Source organism: Amphibalanus amphitrite, unplaced genomic scaffold, assembly GCF_019059575.1.
Source record: "Amphibalanus amphitrite isolate SeventyFive unplaced genomic scaffold, NRLGWU_Aamphi_draft 000016F_arrow, whole genome shotgun sequence".
NCBI classification, from domain to species: domain Eukaryota; kingdom Metazoa; phylum Arthropoda; class Thecostraca; order Balanomorpha; family Balanidae; genus Amphibalanus; species Amphibalanus amphitrite.
The window spans coordinates 467,598-491,361 of NW_024881512.1; the positions used below are offsets into that span (position 1 = coordinate 467,598).

General features: G+C 46.8%; 1 protein-coding gene across 1 annotated transcript; it reads left to right on the top strand.

Moving 5' to 3' along the window:
- The first annotated feature begins 9,126 nt into the window (after positions 1-9,126).
- On the top strand, positions 9,127-21,129 carry LOC122386799. The gene is made up of 3 exons (XM_043376405.1): positions 9,127-9,272; positions 14,110-14,295; positions 21,118-21,129. The coding sequence occupies exons 1-3, from the start codon at positions 9,156-9,158 to the stop codon at positions 21,127-21,129; spliced, it is 315 nt and encodes a 104-aa protein (XP_043232340.1). The 5' UTR covers positions 9,127-9,155.
- The last annotated feature ends 2,635 nt before the right edge of the window (positions 21,130-23,764 follow it).

A 23,764-nucleotide genomic window follows, 5' to 3' on the forward strand; every position in this document is an offset into this window, starting at 1 on the left:
ATCTGTGACCTAAGGTCAGGTCAATTTTGCGACCTCTCCATTATAAGTCAATGGGAGAAAATTGAAATGCGCCTCTTTTGGACGAATATCGTTCAAAACGCTCTCAAACATCGGTTTATAGGTAAACATGACACACTGAATAGGAAAAATGCACCTGTGACCCCTCTGTGTGCCCCTGAGGTCATCTCAGGTCATGAACGGTCGCCAGCAGTTTTTTTGGCTATAACTTTTGATAGAGACGTGCTAGAGCGGTGAAAACACGTCAGATGTGTTCAGCTCGACGATACGGATCGACTGATATGCAACATGACCCTTTTCGGTCAGGTCATGACCTTGACCTGAGGTCAAATTTTCAAAATGACCTTTCAAGGTCAACGAATAGTTCATTCGACGCGTCTCGACGAGAGAAACACGATGCTGGCAAAAGTAATGTCATGGCGCTTATGAGTCAAAAGTTATTGACGAAAAAACGTTTTTCGTAAAAACGGCTATTTTTGGAGTTTTTGCCCTCTGGAGGCTAAACCGTTGACCTGAGGTCAAATCTGAGGACATTACTCAGAAAGGTCTGTAAAAGGGCTATCGAATGCGCTTTTCCGCGGCGCTGTAGCTCTATCGGTTCCCGAGATAGCCATTGGCAGTTTCCAAAATGTTGAAATAGTCAACATTTTACCTTTGGTGACCTCTGGTGACCTGACCTTTGACCTGACCCAAAAAATGACCGAAGTGTTTTCGTCCTTATTTTTGACGCTCTTTCGATTGCCGCTTACCGCGTGTCGCTACGTGGCCCAGGAGCCGAGTTAGACGGGGGGGGCGTGAAAACGCCCCCCCCCCCAGCACTCGGCGGAAAGTTCAGGCCACCAGCACGGCGCGGGTTAAATACCCGCTCTATCTTTTGCATCAAGAGCAGTGCAGCTGGCTATACGTGACCTTTTTTTGCGTTGCTGACTGCCTACGAGTGTCATTGGATGCTCAGGTAGCGTGGGACGTCAAAACATGTTGTTGTTGTTGTTGCTTATTTGTGCAATGCCGGTCTTACTGAACAGTGCCTAAATTACATGCAGCACCCCGAAATTAAAATGATCTGACGAATAATGTGCGCTACGTCTAATATGCCTGAACCTGGACATACCTGCACTACGACGAAATGGCTGCACTATGACGAATATCGTGCCGCGATTCAATATACCTACGAATGCACTATGCCGTACCTACTGTCGAAATCGCCTGCACTATTGCTGAAATGTGTGCAATGCCGCCTAAGTTGGGCGCAAAAAAGTGTAGCTCTGAAACCCAAAAACAAATTTCCTAGAGTATCTTTAACGCAGGACTAATTCCAGAATCTGGACTTATACTCGCTTGAAAATTTTAGCAGCATTACAGATGGGGCATTCCACGATAGATCGACCAAAAATAAATAAAATTTACACCCTCATATTTTATTTTTTGCTTAAAATTGGTCTAATGGGTTGTGATGGGCGGGGAACCCAGCTGTGGCAAGAATTTTTTTCTTCGAACAACGGTTTCCGAGATATAGCCTCGGGCAGTTCCTGGAGGTCACGCTGCAACCCTATGTTTGGCGGCTTATAACTCAGAAACTATTGGTTTTCTATGGTAAAAACTTCATATGGTTCAACTCGCAACCAACCAACAAACGTTTTGGCTATCTCGGATTTTCGATTTTCGAAAATTTTGATCACGTGATATCTTGACCTTTTTTTCAAAGAGTGACCTTGCTATTTTCCCAACTGAAAGCCGCAATTTTGTCTGATGACGATTTAAGCCTTATCAATTGTTGTTCATATGCGGTAATAAAAAAAGTGGCTTTCGGCCTGCGTTGACCTCAGGTCAGGTCATTTTTATGACCTTCCCATTATTACGAGCGGGAGCGACAGCGAGATCTCGAGAACAAAGCAAGATAGCGACAAGTGGTAAACGGCACAAGGTACACATGGATAAGGTCTACAATTTTTACTCAGGTCATTTTCAGGTCAGGTCAAAGATGACGTCACAGGGGTAAAAAGAAAGTCTAAATGGCGGCACTACATATATATGACGTTTTTCTCGAATAACTTTCAAAGTATCCCAGCTAGGAACAAACTAATAGCACCATCGTGATCCTCTCGTCGATCCGCATCGAAACATGTGTATGTTGACCTCGAAAGGTCAAGGTCAAAAGTTGACCTTAGGTCATGTGACCTTAAGGTCATCATATATATCATTCGATGGGCCTTGACGAGCTGAACACAATGAGCCTATCCGCGCGGCTGTATCTAAAACCTGTAAGGAGTTTTTAGCAAAAAACATTTGGTGACCTTTAATAACGTCACATGACCCAGTAGCAACGTCACAGTTGACCAAGAACAAAAAAGGTCTCAAGGTAGTCAAAGTTGTCGTATATGAAGTCACTCATGGTATATTAGGCAATTCCGACATGTTTTAGTGTAAAAACAAGGGAGCTGATTTTTCCCCAATTGACTTATAATGGGGTGGTCAAGAAATTGACCTTACCTTAGGTCATCGGTATTGAAATTCAAAACGAACTGGCGCTAGGCGAAAGCAAACACAATGGTGCCTGTTCCACGTCTCTTTCTTTATTAGATCAAAAGGTACAGCCAAAACTATTTTGATTTTGACTTTTTACCCCTGTGACGTCATCTTTGACCTGACCTGAAAATGACCTCAGTAAAAATTGTAGACCTTATCCGTGTGAATCCTGTACCGTTTACCGCTTGTCGCTATCTTGCTTTATTCTCGAGATCTCGCTGTCGCTTCCACTCGTAATAATGGACAGGTCATAAAAATGACCTGACCTGAGGTCAACGCCGGCCGAAAGCCACTTTTTTATTTTCGCATATGAATAACAATTGATAAGGCTTTAATTGTCATCAGACATAATTGCGACTTTCAGTTGGGAAAATATCAAGGTCACTCTTCGAAAAAAGGTCAAGATGTCACGTGATCAAAATTTTCAAAAATCAAAAATATGAGATAGCCAAAACGTTTGTTGGTTGATTGCGAGTTGAACCATATAAAGTTTTTATCATAGAAAACCAATAGTTTCTTAGTTATAGGCCGCCAAACATAGGGTTGCAGCGTGACCTCCAGGAATTGCCTGAGGCTATATCTCGGAAACCGTTGTTCGAATAAGAAAATCCTTGGCACAGCTGGCTTCCCCGCCCATCACAACCTATTAGACCAATTTTAAGCAAAAAATAAAATATGAGGGTGTACGGCTTTGGTCGATCTATCGTGGAATGCCCCAGATGGTTAAGTGATTAACCTACGCCGCGGCTGAGGCAGGCTTTTTTCGTCATTCATATGATTTTTGTTAACCCTCGCACGACCAGGCCATTTCTCATAACACGAACGACCAGGGGGGGGGGGGTTGTTACGACCCCCCCCCCCCTGGCGTTTCGAAACGGAAGGTCGTAGAGCTTAGCGGAAAAAACCAACGGATTGCTCTCAACGAGATCTCGCGATTGGTGGTATATTTTTTGGTCCTAGGTCAACATTTGACCTACTTATGACCGGTCAAAGGTCAAATTTTCCGAAAAAAATCAAACTTTTTCAACTTTCCGCGGCGATTGCGGCAAAACGGTAGGAGATATCGACTTGAAACCTTCACTATCGTGTTCCTTGATTAATTCTCTATCGTTTGGTATGTATTTCGTTTCCCTAGCTCTAAAAATGGCGTGTTGGGAGCGCCGGAAGTCGGCAAGGTCACAGTCGGCGGCAGAAATTCGGAAAATCAAAATTTAAATTTTTGAAATCTGATTGTATTTTTGGATTTGGGAGGTCCATTTGCTCCCTATAGAAGCTAATATTGCTGCATATTCCCATTGAGGTGACAAGAATTAGCAAAATAGTGGTTCGGGCGCTTTTCAAAAATAGTACCGGACGCTGTTCCTCTTGTGACGTCATAGCTCCGTGACCTGACCTGACCTGGTCAATTTTCTTGCACCAAACGATAGCCAATGCTTGCCCCAACATGCATGGGAAGTTTCATCATGATCCATCAAAGAATGTGGGTATCACCGGCAGAAAACCTAGGGATTCGGCGCACACGTTTGGTAACTGTCGGCCGGAGGCTGTACCTCTTATGACGTCATAACTCCGTGACCTGACATGACCCGATCAATTTTTTTCGGCAAAAGATGCGCAACGGTTGCCCCAGAGGGTATTGAAAATTTCAGCCCGCTACGACAAGCCGTTTAGCGTGCACTTCGAAAAAACCTCAGGGGGGGGGGTTGATACAACCCCCCCCCCCTAGGCGTTCTAGGGTTAATACCTATCTGACTCATAAAACGGCGTAGGCAATGGCGTCTAGGTGTGATCTTTAAACAACTGAGGCTCAAACTTACACACGTGTGCACATGAAATGCATTAGGTACGCGCAGTCTGGATGCAACTGAATGCCGTGTGAATACACGGCATTGTAGAGACTGGTTGAATAGCTACGAGCTACGACAGCCAAGGCAGATAATTGGTCCAAGCAGAGCAACTAATGGAGTTTGGCCAAATACCAACTGTAAAAGAGCCCTATCTGATCGCCCGATGGTAAGTAGGTAAGCACCGACCGGGGGTGTAAATACGGCGGGAGGTCCGACCGGCGCGGCCGCGGACCGGCGTCCGACGCCCGGTCGGTGCCGGGGATCGTCGGACGCAGGGCCGCATATACCGTCGGACGCTGCGCCGTGCGGGCTGAGGCTGCCAGAGGCCGACCGGCACTCAGGAGAATCGTCGGCGGGTCCGTCAGTGCCCCTCCCGTCGCCCGGTGGGTGCCGTCAGTGCCCCTTCGTCGTGCAGTGGTACTGGCAGGGAGCGTGTAGCCGTCTGGCGGAGCCGTCGACAGGAACAGATAACAGTGAGTAGCGCTTGGAGTGCTCCCCGAGTGTCCCTTGAGTGTCTCCTGTGGAGTGTCTTTCCTTTCACCACTGATAAGGCATGCCGGGCTTTCAAAGTGTTTTTGTATGCTTCATACCTGCTGCGACCGCTGAAAACACCGGCCGTTGCCTTAGCTAAACTTGTGACATGTTGCGCGTCGGATGTTCGATGAACTTACCTTTCTTACGGTTACGGTCATGCTCCATATGCAATTTGATTCGACAGCAATATGGTGAACTTGTCAGGGCAAGTATCGACCACAAATGCTAATTTCCAGCATATTTTCACCATCGTGCCACTGGGATACTAGTCTAGATTATTAACTAAGCTTTATGCATTTTGTTCCGTGTTGGCATGAATTAGCATAATAGCAATTTCGTGTACGTTATTTACAATTATGAATTATGCATTTAATTTATAGACACAATTTTGTAAGCCTGCCAAAAGGCTTCATATTAAAAATTGCAATTGAACAGGGAGGATAACGTCCACCACAGGACCATGTCAGAACGGCCTACATGTCATAAAAATTATTGTTAAAAATTAATGACAGGAAGTTGCAATAATTTAGCCCCGTACAATAAAAACGACAGCACTGCTAATGTTTGGAAAAGATAAATGAAATTTAGAATGGGAATACAATTTAATATATTTTAGTATGAAATATTTTAGTATTTAGTAATTACCATCCTTTTGTGTCCCGAGGTAAGGCAGTCAGCCTGGTCTGTTTTGAGCCATGTGAATTATTTGTTTGAAACTTCATTTTTTACCCTAGGTGAATCTAACCTGAGCCGTGGGGTGTGTCCTTTGTTTAAATCTCCACGTTAACCCTCGCGGGCCCGGGGGGGGGGCGTTTTTCGCCCCCCCTGGCGAATATTTGCGATAACTCCCGAACGCTTAGGGATAGGAAGGCGAAACTTTCAGTACCTTTTCTCCCATCAATTTGACATCTTCTGAAGTAAAAAATTTGGACCTAGCCCCCTTGATGACGTCACAAGGTCCATTTTTCTAGACCCCTGCACGGCAAACTTCGGCGTCAGAGACGCAAACTTCAAATAGCTGCCAAAAATAGAGTTTTAGAGATAAAGACAAATTACGAGCACGGCTGTGTAGTGTTTGACCTAGAGAAAAATAGAAAAATAGTTTTGGTGACCTGAGGTCATAGGTCAGGTCAACGACCCCGAAATGTGGTTTTAGTTTTTCGCAAATAACTTCGACAAAAATGGTCCTAGAGCTACGGCAGTGGTACCATCGCATTCGCCTTGTCAAGCCGCGTCGAATGATATATATTTTGTTCGGAAAAGGTCAAGTTTCATGTTGACCTCATGTGACCTCGAATGACCTCTGGTTGACCTTGACACATGAAAGGTCGTTTATGATGGATTTGTACCTGCTGATCACGAATCTGGCATCTATTTTCCTCTAAGCCTTCATTTAGAGCTTCCGGATGGCAAAATTGTCTTATTTATTATTACTAACTTGAATCAGTGAAATAGCCTCTAGCAGGGATACTCTTCTGTGACCTTGACCTTTAAGCAGCCTTGTATCGTAAGATAAACCACAAATAGGGAACTGATAAGCCTCAAAACATTTCAAAACATCTTGGAAGTTAGCACGCAAGATGTGCGGAAAAGTGCCAAGTTTGAGGTCAATTTTGAGCGTGACCTTGACCTTGACCTTTGATTCGGAGCACATTTTCAGAATCCTCAGATTCTCTTCTTTCGTTTGACACCCAATTTTGCCGGTTTGATGCAGCCTGCCGTCCTCTAGAAGGCTTACTTTGAGATCACTACACATGTGCCGATTTTGGCCTTTGACCTTGACCTCTGACCTTGAAAATTGACCTGAGGTCAAAATTTTTAGGTGCATTAGAATCGTCTCGTAAGGACCTTTCGTTTGGTATCTCTTTTGTTTCCGTAGCTCCCTTATTTACGGAGTTAGACAGGGGGGGGGGCGAAAAACGCCCCCCCCCCCGGGCTGCGGTAGTTGGGATTACCCCCCGGGCCCGGCCGGGTTAATGGCCGGACCGGTAAATGCGGCTCAGGGTGACTGAAGCTCTGATGACGGCCATCCGTCAATGGCGCTCAGCAGTGACGGGTAGTCACTCACCCGCGGCCGTCAAAGGCGCCGCTACTGTGCGGCCGTCAAAGGGGCTTAACGGACATCGCGTGTGAACAATGTGATTGTGATGGGCCGGGACGGAAACTCTTTCAACTCTGCCGCTGTTTGTCTGATCGTTAATGACGCATACGCCGTATTGTAAGAATTGTCATTAGACACAGTAAGAGTAAATATTTTGATATTAAAGGTAGTGTGCCACCTTTGAAAGACTTCCCGTTTTATTTTTCCTAGGATAAGAAGATTCTGTTTTTACCTAATATCGTAAAAAAAATCAAAAATGGGCCTGGAATAATGCCTTTTTCGCCTAAAAGTTTATCGGTTTTTAGATATGTATAACAACTGTAGTAGGCTCACCTGCAAACAGGCGTCGGGCAACAATCGCGAATGCGGCGCACTTGTGACAATAAGCAAAGGTCATTATAGTGTTACGACCATACGACGTACGGGAATGAGTTATCAGCTGTCTAATCGTAGACAACACAATGTCGAGCCTTAAACTGTAAGCCTGTATTGGTATTGTTTCTTAAATTTGGCTGTCGAACATTAATTTGTGGTTTGAAATATGATTTTATGTAAAATAATTGATATGAAACAGCCGTCTCTTAAGTTATGACCCCATTACACCACACGCAAGTGGCAGAAATGACAATGATCAGCTGACGCATTTTTCTTGGCCGAAGTCAGAGCGCGCGGCCCGACGCACCACGCGTATTTGGAAATTCCGACCTCGACGAGCATCAGAAGCCACCTAACAGGCGTGTTCGAAACCGCAGAAGATGATGATGAACGGGTTTATCGAAACTTGATTGGATGAGCCTATCGGTAATAGCGATTTTAGTGTGTGCATTTATTGTTCATAGTGGTGTGAAATGTGGTTGGGGTACGACCGACAACCCGTCGGGGCGAATTTCGCACTGGGGTACTCAAAATTTGAAGAATTTAAGACGTTTCCATAAGTTTTGAAGGTATGGATAAGTTCTAAAAATCCGGTTCTCCTTATCCGGGTCATTAACTCCATATGGTCCAAGAAAGCTGGCACACTACCTTTAACCCACGAGCCGCTGGGGGGGGGGGCATAAAGTTGCCCCCCCTTTACGTTTTGTGAAATATCTCCGAAACCTGATGAGCTACGAACGTGAAACTTGGCATAGCTTCAAATGAATACCTAGGCAATGTTTGAGGAAAGTTTGGTAGTTGTAGCACCTAAGATGACGTCACGGTGACGTCATAAAGTTTTGTAGTTTTCCGATATGGACCGTTTCTGATGACGCTGAGCATGAAACTCGACTGTAAATGAACTAGACAGCACCTGCTGTCATCCTAAAACATCTTATTACACTTTTATCTAGTTTCTGACCAATAATCGGCCCTTTATATTCGGTCCCACATATGTGATGTAGGTATCGTGAGGAATATGAGAGTCGCAAATTTATAATTTCACTTATGACGTCACTGTGACGTCATTTCAAATGGGATCGACACTAAATTTGGACACAACCTCGGCTAGGTATTCAGGAAGATGTGTGCAAAGTTTCGCTTCTCTATCTCTTCGCGTTGCGACGATATCGTCGCAGAAGTAAAGGGGGGCAACTTTATGCCCCCCCCCCCAGCGGCCGGCGGGTGGCGCGGAGGCCCAGCGGCCGCCGGGTTAAGTGTGCATGTTTATAGGTAGGTACCTATACATACATATTACATGCCTACGCTACGTTTGCAAATCTTCGAACACCTTTGATGTTGATTGATAGCGGTTTAATTTAGGTTCTTGAATTGTTTGTAATAACTGATAATGAAAAGTATTTTGCTAATGATAATAGTAATCGAACTATTCATTCGTAATGCTTCCAAAATATTTGTATCACTGAAAGATGCAAAATAGGGCTACAATAAAAAACGGCCTTTACTCATTCCATGACCACAAAACCATAAAAGGTCAAGATGCCAATGCTGTCTACAACTGAGAGAAACTAAAAAACATAGAAAAAATAACGGTGAAGACAGTTAATTGATACGTAACCATGCTCGTCTTGAACTCACTCACTCGTCGTATGTTACCCTCCTTCATGTCGCTCTCTTTCATTGTCTTCTAAAATATGGGTAACCGGGCTATGTGGACAGGCGTTTTACGGGAGCGCTCGGTGGACCCTCTCACCATGCCCTGGGGCAGTCTGGTGAGCGGCGTTCTGCAGCGGGCGCGGGCCGCCCGGCGACTCCACCTATCTGACGAGGAGACCGGAACTCCGGCACCGGCCGACTGGATGAACGGAAAGGTGAGGCGGACGGGTCAGAAGGACGGCGCGGCGGGGTGAGCTGTCTTAACAGCTGAAATCGACAGTGGACAGATTTGTATTAACGGCTCAGTATGGCTGTCTGGTCTGTCTTATAACGGGTCTCAGTGGTCTGTCTTAGACTCACACCGACAGCGGGTTGACCTATCTTAAAGGTAGTGTGCCACCTTCAAATGATTTCCCATTTTATTTTTCCTAGGATAAGAAGCTTCTGTTTTTACCTAATATCGCAAAAAAATCAAAAATGGGCCTAAAATAGTGCCTTTTTTGCCTAAAAGTTTATCGGTTTTTCGATATGTATAACAACTGCTCAACATGGAGCGTCACTCGCATCGTCCTCTGTGGTGACATTGAGCTCAACCCCGGCCCGACGCCGTCTAGCATGAACGACTCCAAGTCGACCCCCGCTCGGACTGTGCCGGCTGTCGCTGCGACCGGTCGGTTATCGTGTCTGGCGCAGAATGTACGGAGTCTGAAGAACAAGTTGTGCACACTCCGTGCCGTTGCACCTGTTCTTGAGCGGCACGACATAGTGGCGTTCACGGAATCGTGGTTAAAACCTCACGTGGCAGACTCCGAGCTGTCACACGGCTTCAGCAATCACGTGTGGTTCCGCCGGGACAGGGAGGCAGAGACATCTGGCGGCGGAGTGGCGTGTGCCGTGCGCTCGTCTTTGCTGCCCGTCCGGCGCTCAGAGGCTGAGCCCGCTGGTGCTGAGGTCATGGTGATTGATCTCGCGGGTCTGTGTCCGGTTATGACTGTTGTTGTGCCGTATCGTCCGCCGGACAGTGACTCCTCCCTTAGGAGTATCATTAGTGCCATGGACAACTTGTGTGTCGGCAATCGTCCTCTGCTGTTGTTGGGCGATTTTAATTTGCCCGAGATTGTATGGACAGGCGCCAACAACTACCCTGTATTCCAGCGTAGGACAGCCCGTGCTTTGTCATTTTGTGATATGCTTGCCGACCATGGATTGAGGCAACATGTTTGTGAGCCGACTCGTGATGATGCAATGCTCGATTTAGTGATCTCAAATTTGAATCACTGTGAGTGCGAGGTGGATGCTGGTCTGTTTGAGTCAGACCACATGCAGACCGTAGTAACACTCTCTATCCCACGTCAGACTCCTGTACGTGTTACCCGTAGCACGGCGCTCAACTATCGCCGAGCGGACTTCCCTGGACTAAAGGAGTGTTTGCGTCTTTTACCATGGAACGTGTTGGATGACATGGATGTGGATGACGCTGCAGGGCTATTTTATCAGTGGGTAGAGGCAGCTGTTGCTGATTTTGTTCCGACAGTGACATTGAAAGCTAAGTTCCCGCCCTGGTTTGACTCCGATGTTAAACGTGCTCTGCGTGAGAAGGAGTCCGCCCACCGCCAGAAGAAAAGGGCGCCCACAGCGGACAATTTAGCACTTTTTTCCGATCGCAGGGCGCGCTTCAAAAGTATCGTCTCGTCGAAGTACAGGCAGTATATTTTACACTTAGTGGACGATTTTAAAAGTAACTCGAAACGTTTTTGGTCGCTTCTTAAGTCCATCAAGTCCGCGGGGCGTGGTGTACCGGCCTTGAAATGTGACGGTCGCATCGTGACTGACGACACTGAGCGTGCCGAATGTTTTAGCCGGTCATTCGCTGCCAAATTTTCTGACCCGCGTGTGCATGTATTCCCCGACTGTGTATCGTATGACATTGACAATCTCGATCGTTTTACTGTGATGCATGAGACGGTGCGCGGTATTCTTTTATCATTAGACGTACACAAGGCATGCGGGCCGGACGGTCTTAGTGCACGAATTTTATCAGAGTGTGCAGACGAATTTTCAGTGCCATTAACCAAGCTCTGTACTTTGTCTTTTGCCCAGGGAAAGTTCCCCTTGGTCTGGAAACGGGCTAATGTGGTGCCGATTTTTAAGAAAGGTGACAGGAAAGACCCGGCCAATTACCGCCCTGTGTCACTTTTGTCAATTTGCTCCAAAATTCTCGAGCGAGTAGTGTGTGACCAGTTACTTGTGCACGTGGCCCCTGTGTTGTCTCCGGCTCAGCACGGGTTCCTGGCCGGACGCTCCTGTGAGACCAACCTGACCTGCCTCGTCAAGCAGTTGTGGGACGCTATCGCCTCGGGCCATCAGACTGATGTTATTTACACCGATTACTCCTCTGCCTTTACCAGCGTTAACCATTCTCTTCTCCTGCACAAACTTCGTCACTCCTATCATCTTTCCGGTTCTGCCCTGCGGTGGTTCGAGTCTTACCTCTGTGGGAGAGAGCAGCGAGTGGTGGTCAACGGGAAGACGTCTGGCTGGGCCCGTGTTGGGTCGGGCGTGCCGGAAGGCAGCATATGTGGGCCGATCTTGTTTATTTTATTCTGCAACGATTTACCATCTTACCTGAACTCGTCGTGCCTCATGTATGCTGATGACATGAAACTGCTCCGCCCGGTTCGCACGCTTGATGACGCTGTCGCCCTTCAAAACGATATACATAAATTCTGTACATGGTCAACTACTTGGAAGCTGCAATTGAATCCCACAAAATGTAAACAGATTACATTCACTCTCCGCACTAAACCAGTCCATTTCGACTACTCCATCCATGGGATCACCTTAGATCGTGTATCTGTGATGCGCGATCTGGGTGTGCTCATGGACTCAAAATTAACTTTTGGGCCTCACGTCGACGGCGTCGTCGGGAGTGCGAACCGGGCGCTTGGCGTGTACTTGCGCTCGCTGCAGACCTCTCGTGCTGCGAGGGGGAGACGGTTTCGACCTGAGCCTCTTATCACTGCTTTTAATGCCCACGTTCGCTCTGTGATAGAATTCGGTAGCATAGTATGGGCTGGGGCCTCAAAAACACATATACAGCGTCTGGAACGTATCCAGCATAAGATGCTCATCTGGCTGGCAACTCATTCCACACGGCCCTCTCAGTCTCTCGATTACCATCAGCTTCTGTCTCATTTTGGTGTGAGTTGTATTCGGGCAAGGTTGGTGCAGCGCGATCTCACTTTTCTTCATTCGGTGTTCTCTGGTCGCATTAGGTCCACCGATATTGTTGGGATGTTTGGATTGTGTGTTCCATGTAGGCGGACTCGAGGACGGGCGATACTGCACGAACCCACCGCAAGGGTGGAAACGATAAGGGCCGGAATGTTTTGTCGCTTACCGAGACAAGTGAACGGCATGTACGAACATGTGGCATCTGTGGACCTATTCGCCAGTCGAGGAACTTTTATGAAGTCTCTTAGAGCCTTCTTAATCTCTCTGACATGACTATACGTACCTATATTTGACAACCCATGAGCACATGTATTTATAGGTTTTAGTATCGGACTGCGTCTGTAAATGGGTGTCATACCTGTGGGCGTTCAAATAAATACATACATACATACTGTAGTGGGCTGAACTGCAAACAGGCGTCGGCAACAATCGCGAATGCGGCGCACATGTGACAATAAGCAAAGGTTATTATAGAGTTACGACGTACGGGAATGAGTTATCAGCTGTCTAATCGTAGAAAACACAATGTCGAATTTAAACTGTAAGCCTGTATTGGTATTGTTTCTTTAATTTGGCTGTCGAACATTAATTTATGGTTTGAAATATTATTTTGTGTAAAATAATTGATATGAAACAGCCGTCTCTAAAGTTATGACCCCATCTCACCACATGAAAGTGGCAGAAATGATCAGCTGACGCATTTTTCTTGGCCGAAGTCAGAGCGCTCGGCCCGACGCACCACCACCGCACCACAAAGTATGAGCAGAAGCCGCGCCCAAAGCCAGGGCCCCGGTAACGTGAGGTAGCCGAGTCGGGGCAGCGTGCGCTGACCCAAGCCGGGGCCGCGGCTTTGGGCGCGGTCTATCGCATCCCCGCGGGCAGCCTCGGGCTATCACATGACACCGGGAAGACGCGCGGCCCCGGCTTGGGTCAGCGCACGCTGCCCCGACTCGGCTACCTCACGTTACCGGGGCCCTGGCTTTGGGCGCGGTCTACCGCACCACTTAACAGGCGTGTTCGAAACCGCAGGAGATGATGATGAACGGGTTTATCGAAACTTGATTGGATGAGCCTATCGGTAATAGCGATTTCAGTGTGTGCATTTATTGTTCATAGTGATGTGAAATGTGGTTGGGGTACGACCGACAGCCCGTCGGGGCGAATTTCGCACTGGGGTACTCAAAATTTGAAGAATTTAAGACGTTTCCCTGAGTTTTGAAGGTATGGATAAGTTCTAAAAATCCGGTTCTCCTTATCTGGGCCATTAACTCCATACGGTGCAGGAAAGCTGGCACACTACCTTTAACGAGTCAGATCGACAGCGGGCTGATCTGTCTGAGCAGGCAGACATTGGATGGAAATAATCGGGACGTAGACGGCTGCAGGTCCTACACATTTGCATAAAGCAGTATCAGACGCATCCTCATACATCAGGCGAATCAGATGTATCGCCCGTTCATCGATACATCGAGATATGTAGGACACAGCTAGGGCGCCTATAATGTATTTATGAATAAATAGTGAAATAATAGGAAAAAATGCGAGCAATGACATTCGGTTATTCATGCCGATAACCTATATATTCATTCCATATCCTCAAAAATTCGACGCTAATGAGCGCTAGGCTTCCTTTGTTCAATGTTCAATGAATCTTTGGAGTTAATGAAAATGTTTATTTATGCTCAGTGTAATCTATTCATATCCACATCAACGTTATTGTATGCGTAAGACGTCATACCAATGCAAAGGGATTTAAATCTACAGATGCTAACGTTTATTTTATCTATTTTCGTCCTCCTGTTCCAATTTATCCCACAGGCCCATCCGACCAGCCCTGAGCGCCTTCTGCCGCTGGCCAGTATGGTACAGAAATGGCGCAGCGCCGTACAGCACAGTCACACTCGCGGCGAAACCGGCGCGCTGGTGGCACCGGACGGCGCAGTGGATGCCGGGGAGAACGGAGAAGTCTGTCTCGTCATCAAGAGCCCGTACCGCATCCTTAGGGTAAGTCGGTGCCGTATGTGCCAAATGTCAAATAAAATAGTAAGGTAAAAATGTTGTTTCATCGGAACAGCAGCTTTCATTTACAGGGAAAATGTTCATAATAGCCGTTTTCACGACGGGCTATCCGGTGAATGCACCTGATTTGACCAAATCTGTACTTAATCTCTTTTACAGCACATATCTTCATTTTATGAATTTGTTTCAGTGCTTTAAAGGTAGTGTGCCACCTTCCAATGATTTCCCATTTTATTTTTCCTAGGATAAGAAGCTTCTGTTTTTACCTAATATCGCAAAAAAATAAAAAATGGGCCTAAAATAGTGCTTTTTTCGCCTAAAAGTTTATCGGTTTTTCGATATGTATAACAACTGTAGTGGGCTGACCTGCAAACAGGCGTCGGCAACAATCGCGAATGCGGCGCACATGTGACAATAAGCAAAGGTCATTATAGAGTTACGACGTACGGGAATGATTTATCAGCTGTCTAATCGTAGACAACAGACGCGTTTACATAGGGTTTGTTGCAAGCTTATATCTCCGTCCGTAATGTTGCAAAAGATGCCAATGGTGCTTAACAATTTACAAAATGATCCCCTCTAAATATTTGAAGACCACTGCATCGAATTTATCGCCAAATTAACGAGCTAGAGCCTCGTCAAATATGCTATGTAAACCGGGTTAACACAATGTCGAATTTAAACTGTAATCCTGTATTGGTATTGTTTCTTTAATTTGGCTGTCGAACATTAATTTATGGTTTGAAATATTATTTTAGGTATGTAAAATAATTTATATGAGACAGCCGTCTCTAAAGTTATGACCCCATCTCACCACATAAAAGTGGCAGAAATGACAATGATAAGCTGACGCATTTTTCTTGGCCGAAGTCAGAGCGCGCGGCCCCACGCACCACCACCGCACCACAAAGTATGAGCAGAAGCCGCGCCCAAAGCCAGGGCCCCGGTAACGTGAGGTAGCCGAGTCGGGGCAACGTGCGCTGACCCAAGCCGGGGCCGCGGCTTTGGGCGCGGTCTACCGCATCCCCGGGCAGCCCCGGGCTATCAATGACACCGGGAGGACGCGCGGCCCCGGCTTGGGTCAGCGCACGCTGCCCCGACTCGGCTACCTCACGTTACCGGGGCCCTGGCTTTGGGCGCGGTCTACCGCACCACCTAACAGGCGTGTTCGAAACCGCAGGAGATGATGATGTTTATCGAAACTTGATTGGATGAGCCTATCGGTAATAGCGATTTCAGTGTGTGCATTTATTGTTCATAGTGGTGTGAAATGTGGTTGGGGTACGACCGACAACCCGTCGGGGCGAATTTCGCACTGGGGTACTCAAAATTTGAAGAATTTAAAGGGACCCTCCCACCTTAACATTAGATTTGAGTTGAGATAGCCAAAATGGGGTCCCTGGCTCACAATTACCGGTTTCGGCACTCACAACATCGAGAAATGCCTTAAATCGGAAATATTGAATTTCAAAATTGCAGCATTTTGATTCAGAGGGGCTAATGCATAAGAATACCCCTCTGAATGTGTGACGTCAGCGCAGATATCTAACGATTTTTAAATGTTTGACTAAAACGTTTTGTAGCGCGTATTTACAAATTGCAACCGAGCTCCGCCGTGGGGTAAGGTGGGCAGGGGTTTTCGCACTACGGCTGCGGTTGAACTACCGTCTGTGGTAGAAACTTCAGGGCGATGGCGCGTTTCATACGAAATGTGGCGCAATGTTTGTTTGCTTCTGAACTTGTACTGTTATTGCTGTGAATTCTTGAAGTGGGAGTGTTTCAATAACAATTTGTGGATTATTTGAGTTTCTTTATATAAACATAGAATAGTATTATGAAACATTGTGTGGAAACTGCAAATACTGATATGATCAATTACTTTGTTTGGGAATTGATACACATTTTGCAGAGATTTGTCTGACAAATGGTGTAACGGGTGTGACAAACCTCAAGCATATCATGATCTGAAGCTGTTGCAAGTTGCAACAAATCAAAATTGCTTTGTTGGAAAGACTGGAGCATGGTTCAAGATGATGTGTAAAAATTCAAGATTTGTGGGAAAGCTTGTGACTGTAGAACGGAAACAGTTCTATATGATGGCTCAATCAAACATGGAAATGGACGACAAAAGTAGAGTTTCAACATTCAGCATGTGAGAATAACTTCAGAAATTCACAATTCTTGTAGTATTGCATTCTTCTTATGTACAGTTATAGGTTTTGTTAGGGTATTTGAAATTCATTGTGTCAGTTGAGATATAGATGGATTGCGGACAAATTTTAGAATCATTGCATGGAAGCTAGGTATAAGGTACTTGTTCGGTAGAAAGGTATTGATGAATGCCATGAGAAGGTCTCGTTTAATTGTGTAAAAGGTAGTCTTTGCCAAATTGCTTTGTATTTCTCGCTCACCCTCACACACCACCGTGCGGTCCCATGGCTCGGACACGACTCTCCCTCTTCCCTATCCGGCGCGCCGGCATGGCCCCGAAACTGGGACGAACGGCCGCCGGGACCGCTCCGACACCAGATGTGCCCTCCGTCCACACCGGAGGGGACGGGGCAGACGGCGGCCGGCCGACGCTCCCCGCGGCGCCGAGGCGACAGCCTCCAAAACCCAACTCTCACACTACACCTTCCCCTGATTCTCAAGAATCAACCACTGAAATTTTAACACAAACACGCACACGACCAGCCAAGCAATCCTAAGAGCCATTCTCTTAAACGCTCCTAATCAGCACGCATAATGTCCACGTGCCTTCCCCAATCATTTAAGAATCTTTTTTACGTGCAGCGCCCGGCATGAAGAAATGCGCTTGGCCAGGCTCACCAATTTTGTCACGGACCACAGATGCCACGAAACTACCAGCTCTCTCATTCAACCACTTGCCCTCTCCTGTCCATCAACGGCACACACAAAATCAATTGGTCACCTTAAATCAAATGCACACACGGACCACAGATGCCACGAAACTACCAGCTCTCTCATTCAACCACTTGCCCTCTCCTGTCCATCAAAGGCGCACACAAAATCAATTGGTCACCTCAAATCAAATACACACAAAAACCACGAGCTCACAAACAATCCGACACTTATTCTAAAAAGTCCCGGTCACTGCCACCACACTCCTGTGGAATTTCTAGTGCAGTGCCGGCGACTGCCACCACACGGCTCCTGTGGAATTTCTAGTGCAGTGCCGGCGACTGCCACCACACGGCCCTCCTGTGGAATTTCCAGTGCAGTGCCGGCGAATGCCACCACACGGCCCTCCTGTGGAATTTTCAGTGCAGTCCCGGCAACTGCCATCACCTCCACAGCCCACCGGCTGCCACCACCTCCACAGCCCCACCGGCTGTCACTTCCACAGCCACACCGGCTGTCACTTCCACAGCTCCACCGGCTGCCAATCCCACAGCCCCACCGGCTGCCGCTCCTCCACAGCCCCACCGGCTGCCGCTCCTCCACAGCCCCACCGGCTGTCACCTTCACCGCTGCGAGCATCACTCGCCAACACGTTCACTGCGAGCACCACTCGCCATCACCCTCACTGCGAGCATCACTCGCCAGCGCACTCACTGCGAGCATCACTCGCCAGCACCCTCACTGCGAGCATCACTCGCCAGAGCATTGTACAGAGCGGCCCAGCCGCTCAGTGTCCAGTTGTCCAGCGGCACTAGGTTCTTCTGCCGGTCGCAGTCCACCTGGCCGTATCTGCCGATCCTCCCGGCCGGCTGTATCCTCCAACGGGCCAGTCCAGCAGCAGCCACCGGGACAGACGAGGTGACGGGCGGGGTCCACGGCAGACGCCACGGCTCCTGGGCGACCCCTGCTTCTCACTGCCTCGACAGCTCCGTTGCAAGTCGTTGCAAGCGGTGCCGATCACTGCCGCGTCACTGCACCATCGCTCTCTTCAGGCATGTTGCCGAAATAGCTTGTAAAAGGTAGTCTTTGCCAAATTGCTTTGTATTTCTCGCTCACCCTCACACACCACCGTGCGGTCCCATGGCTCGGACACGACTCTCCCTCTTCCCTATCCGGCGCGCCGGCATGGCCCCGAAACTGGGACGAACGGCCGCCGGGACCGCTCCGACACCAGATGTGCCCTCCGTCCACACCGGAGGGGACGGGGCAGACGGCGGCCGGCCGACGCTCCCCGCGGCGCCGAGGCGACAGCCTCCAAAACCCAACTCTCACACTACAAATTGCGTCAAAAAGTCTGACTTTTGTTGGCTTCAGGAGCAGTAGAAACCTTATTACAAGGCATATCGTTATATTCTTCATGTAAAATCAAACGTTTCGTCTCTGAACAAAGACATCATCAGTGAAGTTACACACAACAGTACATATTGTGAGAAAATAAGCAATCAGGGCCCGTATTCAGGTCGACGGCGTAACTTAAGTTTTACTTAAGTTGCGCAAATGCGTAAGTAGTTTTTGTATTCAGGTTGACGGCCTAAGTATCATTTTGGCGTAAGTACATACTTAAGTAAAAATTGTTCAATTCCAGACAACTTACGTAAATCTTGCATTTTGGTATTCAGGTCGAACGGCGCACGTAAGTGAGGCGTATATTTGGCATTCATGTCAAATCTACTTACGATTGGCGTAAGTATGTCCATTTGTTTATCATTGTGAAGTTACGTGTGCTCCGGAGGACACGTAAGTCATTTTTTGAATAGAATGGAAGCTTGAATCACGCATTTATGAATGTATGTGCATGCATTCATGCATGCATGTTTGATGACGTAGCTTCGTAGCTAATTAGTTACATATTACTTAATAAACTTTCACTCGTTTTTATCTTAAAATCTTAAAAATATATCTTAGAATGTATACACATATTAAAATAAATATATATTACATATATAAAAAAACATATACACATATTATGACGTCTTTTCCGGCCGACATATGGTGGCTAGGAAATTCATTTGTTGAGACACGAGCCGGTGTCAAATTAACCGGCGCCCCGTTGGGGTCTGCCGAGCCACGCGCCCTGCTGGGGGGGGGGGGCAATTTGCCCCCTAAGATCTTGAGAACCACGCGACATAGCGACAAGCGGCAAACGGTGTTGGATAGCCCCAACAGGGGCCTATCTTGTGACGCAAGTTCATTGACCTAGGTCAAACCGATGACGTCACAGGTCAGGTCAACTGTCGAATTTTCACCGTTTACAGGCATTTGAAGAAATGCGTTGTAAAATCGAGTAAAATGCATTTCATTGAAGATCATCGATGGAAAAATGTTCGACAAAGCCACAATCTTGGGGAAATTTTCTGGACCTGGAAACAGCTCTCAAACGAAAAGAGAAACATGGAAAACGATACAGGAAGAAATGCAGGCGGCAACCGCGATCAGCCGTACCACTGATGACTTGAAAAAGAAGTGGAACGACTTGAAGCTTCAAGCCAAGAAAGATGTAGGCAGGTACAAGGCCGAAACAAAGAAAACCGGCGGAGGACCTCCACCGCCACCTCCCAACAGCCTGAGCATTAAGATAGTTGAAGTGATCGGGGAGGAGGCAGTTGACGGTGTAGTGGGGGGCGTGGACACGTCGGAAACTGTGGAAGATGTAACCAACGGCGACCATCCAAGCACTTCGCAGCTTCCACCGAAGAAACGTCCGCGAAGGGGGGAAGGGGAAGAACACCGGTCCCGGGTGGAAGCTATGCTGGCGGTCCAGAAAGATATTCTGGAGGAGCTGAAGAAAATCACTGAAGAACAGCGCCTGCAAAGCTTCGCCCTTCAACGAATCGCATCGGTGATGGAATGGCGACTGGGTGCAGGAGACTGTGCTCCAACTATGTCCTACACCAGCCTGTAAATGAGAGCGGGCGGAAAGCTTGTTTGAGATTGTTACTACGTGTCGTACCTACATGTTTCGTCTATTTCTCTGGAATACAACAAGCCATACTCGTATTTAGCTGACTTATCACGCGCATTGGAAGAGTTCGGAGAACTACGGCCATTGAAGGGGAGGGGGGGGGGGACGAATGTCGACCCCTAAGATCTCAGCTTCTATGGAAGCTTTAGAGACGAAATTTGGAGGATGCATGTGGGGGCGGGGGAACCCTACTGTGCCCATTGACATCAAAACTACAAATGTTCAAATGGACAATGGTTGCCAAATTCGACATTATCTCCAAAAAATATCCTAGTACCTAACATGATGGGCTCGAAAAGTAAACTAAGGTCGTCTTAGGTCAAGGACATTGACCTGATCTTCACTTGACCTTGGCACAGGACACCACAGGTCATGGGAGGTCCCCTACAGTTTGTTCGACAACGACTTTAGATAGAGATAGGCTAGAGCAGTGAAAGTACCTCAGATGTGTTCAGCTCAACTATACGGATCGACTGATATGCAAAAATACCTTTTTTGGTCAGGTCATGAGATTGACATGAGGTCAACTTTTCAAAATGACCTGTCAATGTCAAATTAGAGTGAATTCGACTCGACGGCTCGACGAGAGGAACACGATGCTAGTAAAAGTAATGTCGTTACTCTCTTGAGTCAACAGTTTTTACCGAAACTTTTTTTTATAAAAATGATTATTTTTAGTTTTTTTTGCCCTATGGAGGCTTAACTGTTGACCTGAAGTCAAATCTTAGGGCTCAATCTAGGCTATCGAATGCGCTTTCCTGCGGCTCTGTAGCTCCTCTATTGGTGGTCCAGAATTATGCGTCGGTTTTTCGAAAATTGTTTGAAATAGGCGAAATTTGACCTTTGATGACCTCTGCTGACCTGACTATTGACCTGACCACATGCCAGTGGTATTTCCTTGCTTATTTTTGCTGCTCTTCCAGGAGCCAAGTTAGACGGGGGCCTACAAACGCCTCCCCCCCCCCCCCCAGCACGAGACGGAAAACTCAGACCACCAGCACGGCGAGGGTTAACCCTAGGGATTCCTAGGGTTAACCCTCGCTCTAGGAAACCCTAGGGTTTCCTAGGGCTTCCTAGGGTTTCGGCGAGGGTTTCCTAGCTTGGCCACTTCGAAAGTTATTCGAGAAAAAAATCTCTTCATATCAGGCGCCGCCATTTTGACCTCTGTGACGTCATCTTTGACCTGACCTGACAATGACCTTTGTAAAAATTGTAGACCCTGCCCGTGCGCACCCCATGCCGTTTACCACTTGTCGCTATCTTGCTTCGTTTTCGAGATTTCAGGGGGGCGGTCATCCGCCCCCCCCCCCCCGTCGGTTCTAAGTTGGCGCAGACCCCCGTCGGTACGCGGTTTAAGCTGCGAATGGATGCTTGGTGAGAATGCATTTATCACAATTTAGCCATAATGGTGTTAGTCCGGCCTACGAAATAAACATGAAACACTTGTCACTCAGTCCGGCCTACGAAATAAACATGAAACACTTCTGTCACTTTGTCACTAAGGAATTCAAGCAATGTCGATGGTAATAGCAAATAAAGCAATCGAGTTTCCATCCATAGCCAATGGGAAAATACCGTAGGTAGATTATTTACTTACGCATTAACTTAAGTATGTCAACCTGAATACCAACTGGCGTAGGTTTTACTTAAGTTTTTGACCAGAATACCAAACTTACTTACGCTGTTCGACCTGAATACCAAATGGCGTAAGTAGATGGCTTCGGCTCAAATAATACTTAAGTATGTCAACCTGAATACAAATTTTGTACTTACGCAAAAATATGTACTTACGCCGTCGACCTGAATACGGGCCCAGGCGACATAACAAGAGCAACACAGTATCGCACATAAAATCATGCATATCATAAACGTTTCATGTTTCATCAAGGACCCCTAGGTAACGATATCTAATTTATACGCCGACAACTTATCATTGATGGAAGGCCTAGACTTGAATATGTGAAGCGATTCCAGAATTCTTAAATTAAAGTTTGAACGTTTTTTGTCAATGATCTTAAAATCGTTCAACGAAAATGGTACGTCGCATGCCAATGAATGGTCTCTAACAGAAGAGGCTACAGGAGAGGTAAGAAAATTTCCCGTTCTGTCCGACTTGCCCTGATGCTGGCACACTCTGCTATAAAGGCGCACATAGGTCGAGCCTATGTATGTCCCCTCACACGAGGGGCAACTGAACTGATAAACTATAGCAGAGCGGCATGCTTTCGGGATCACGTCTTTAAACGAGAAAAGAGAGCCTATGCTGCGGGTGTTGCGGAGAATGATCTTGGGGTTCAGGTTGGGATAAAACATTTTTAGAGTGGACTCTACCTCAGATCTTAGTTTGTTTGATTGTTTTCCAAAAAAAGGTAGCACAAAGTACCTGTCTAGCTTGGGTACCTGGAACATAGTAGGACTTTTTGAAAACTCCTTCTTCAAAAACCTGTGAATGGCGGTCTCTACAAGTGTTTTTGGGAATCCATTGTCTCTAAAATATTTGTAAAGGAAGTTCAGCTCATGGTGGAAATAGTGGTAAGTTGAACTAAGGTTATAAGCACGATAAATAGCAGAGCTAATAATGGCCTTCTTGATTGAACTCGGTATGAAGCTAAAGAAGCTCAAACCAAGACCAGTGAAAGTTGGTTTCCGGTAAACTGAAGTTGTTAACTCAGTACCAGACCGTTCGACCTTAACATCCAGAAAAGGGAGCGAGCCATTAAATTCCATTTCTTTAGTGAACTTTATTTTTGGGTGCTGACTGTTCAGAAAGTTGAGAAACCGATCTACATGTGAAACGTCGTTAAAAATGAGAAAACAGTCATCCACAAATCTTTTGTAATAGGTCGGCTTGATGTAATAGAGATGGCTTGATTCATGCCCTCGAGAGTTTCGCCCTATGCAAGTGTGCACTATGCAAAGCACAGGATTGTACCCTGATTATTTGAATATTTTGATAACTCCACAGTCAACAGTCAGGAGTAATTATTGAATATCACATTTATTATACATCACTTGTCAAACAAGAGCATGATGACACACATTTTGACAAGCAATCATGGTAGTATTTCAATAAGTTGGACAGTCATCTCCCTGGGCGTCATTTTTCCAGGAAGGTACCTCTGCACTCTGCAGGTGTTGTGGTAGGCTAGGTTGAACTGGGTCAAGTTAGGCGAAGTAAGGTGGTTAGGACCCGGTCGGACCGTAAGGCCTGGTCAGGTTGATTTTAATCTTTCATTCTAATTTGACATAACCTATTACCTATGTTTTTGCTCCAGCCTGAATTTCATAAGGTTATGAGTTAACCCATTTACGCCCTTCGTTGCGTTTTCGCAACGCAAGCAAGCGTCGACGTGATCGAAGCTTGAGAAGTGTGTAAAAGAGACTAACCGATGAGACAAGTTTCAGTGTGTGTAGCATGGTTGTGCGCATGATACTACGCAGTTACAAGTCTGTGCGGCCGGTAAGTTACTGCCTAGAGCTCCCAGAGGGAAGTCGAAGGTTTTGTGAGTGATGACGTCACGAAAACCAAGATAAGTAGGCTAAGTGCTGAATAATATCGTAATGAAAATT

Bases quoted from the DNA above. Each gene is read 5' to 3' on its own strand.
- LOC122386799 (XM_043376405.1), top strand. From the start codon at position 9,156: ATGCCCTGGGGCAGTCTGGTGAGCGGCGTTCTGCAGCGGGCGCGGGCC. The intron at 9,273-14,109 runs GTGAGGCGGACG...TTTATCCCACAG, and splicing joins CCGACTGGATGAACGGAAAG to GCCCATCCGACCAGCCCTGA.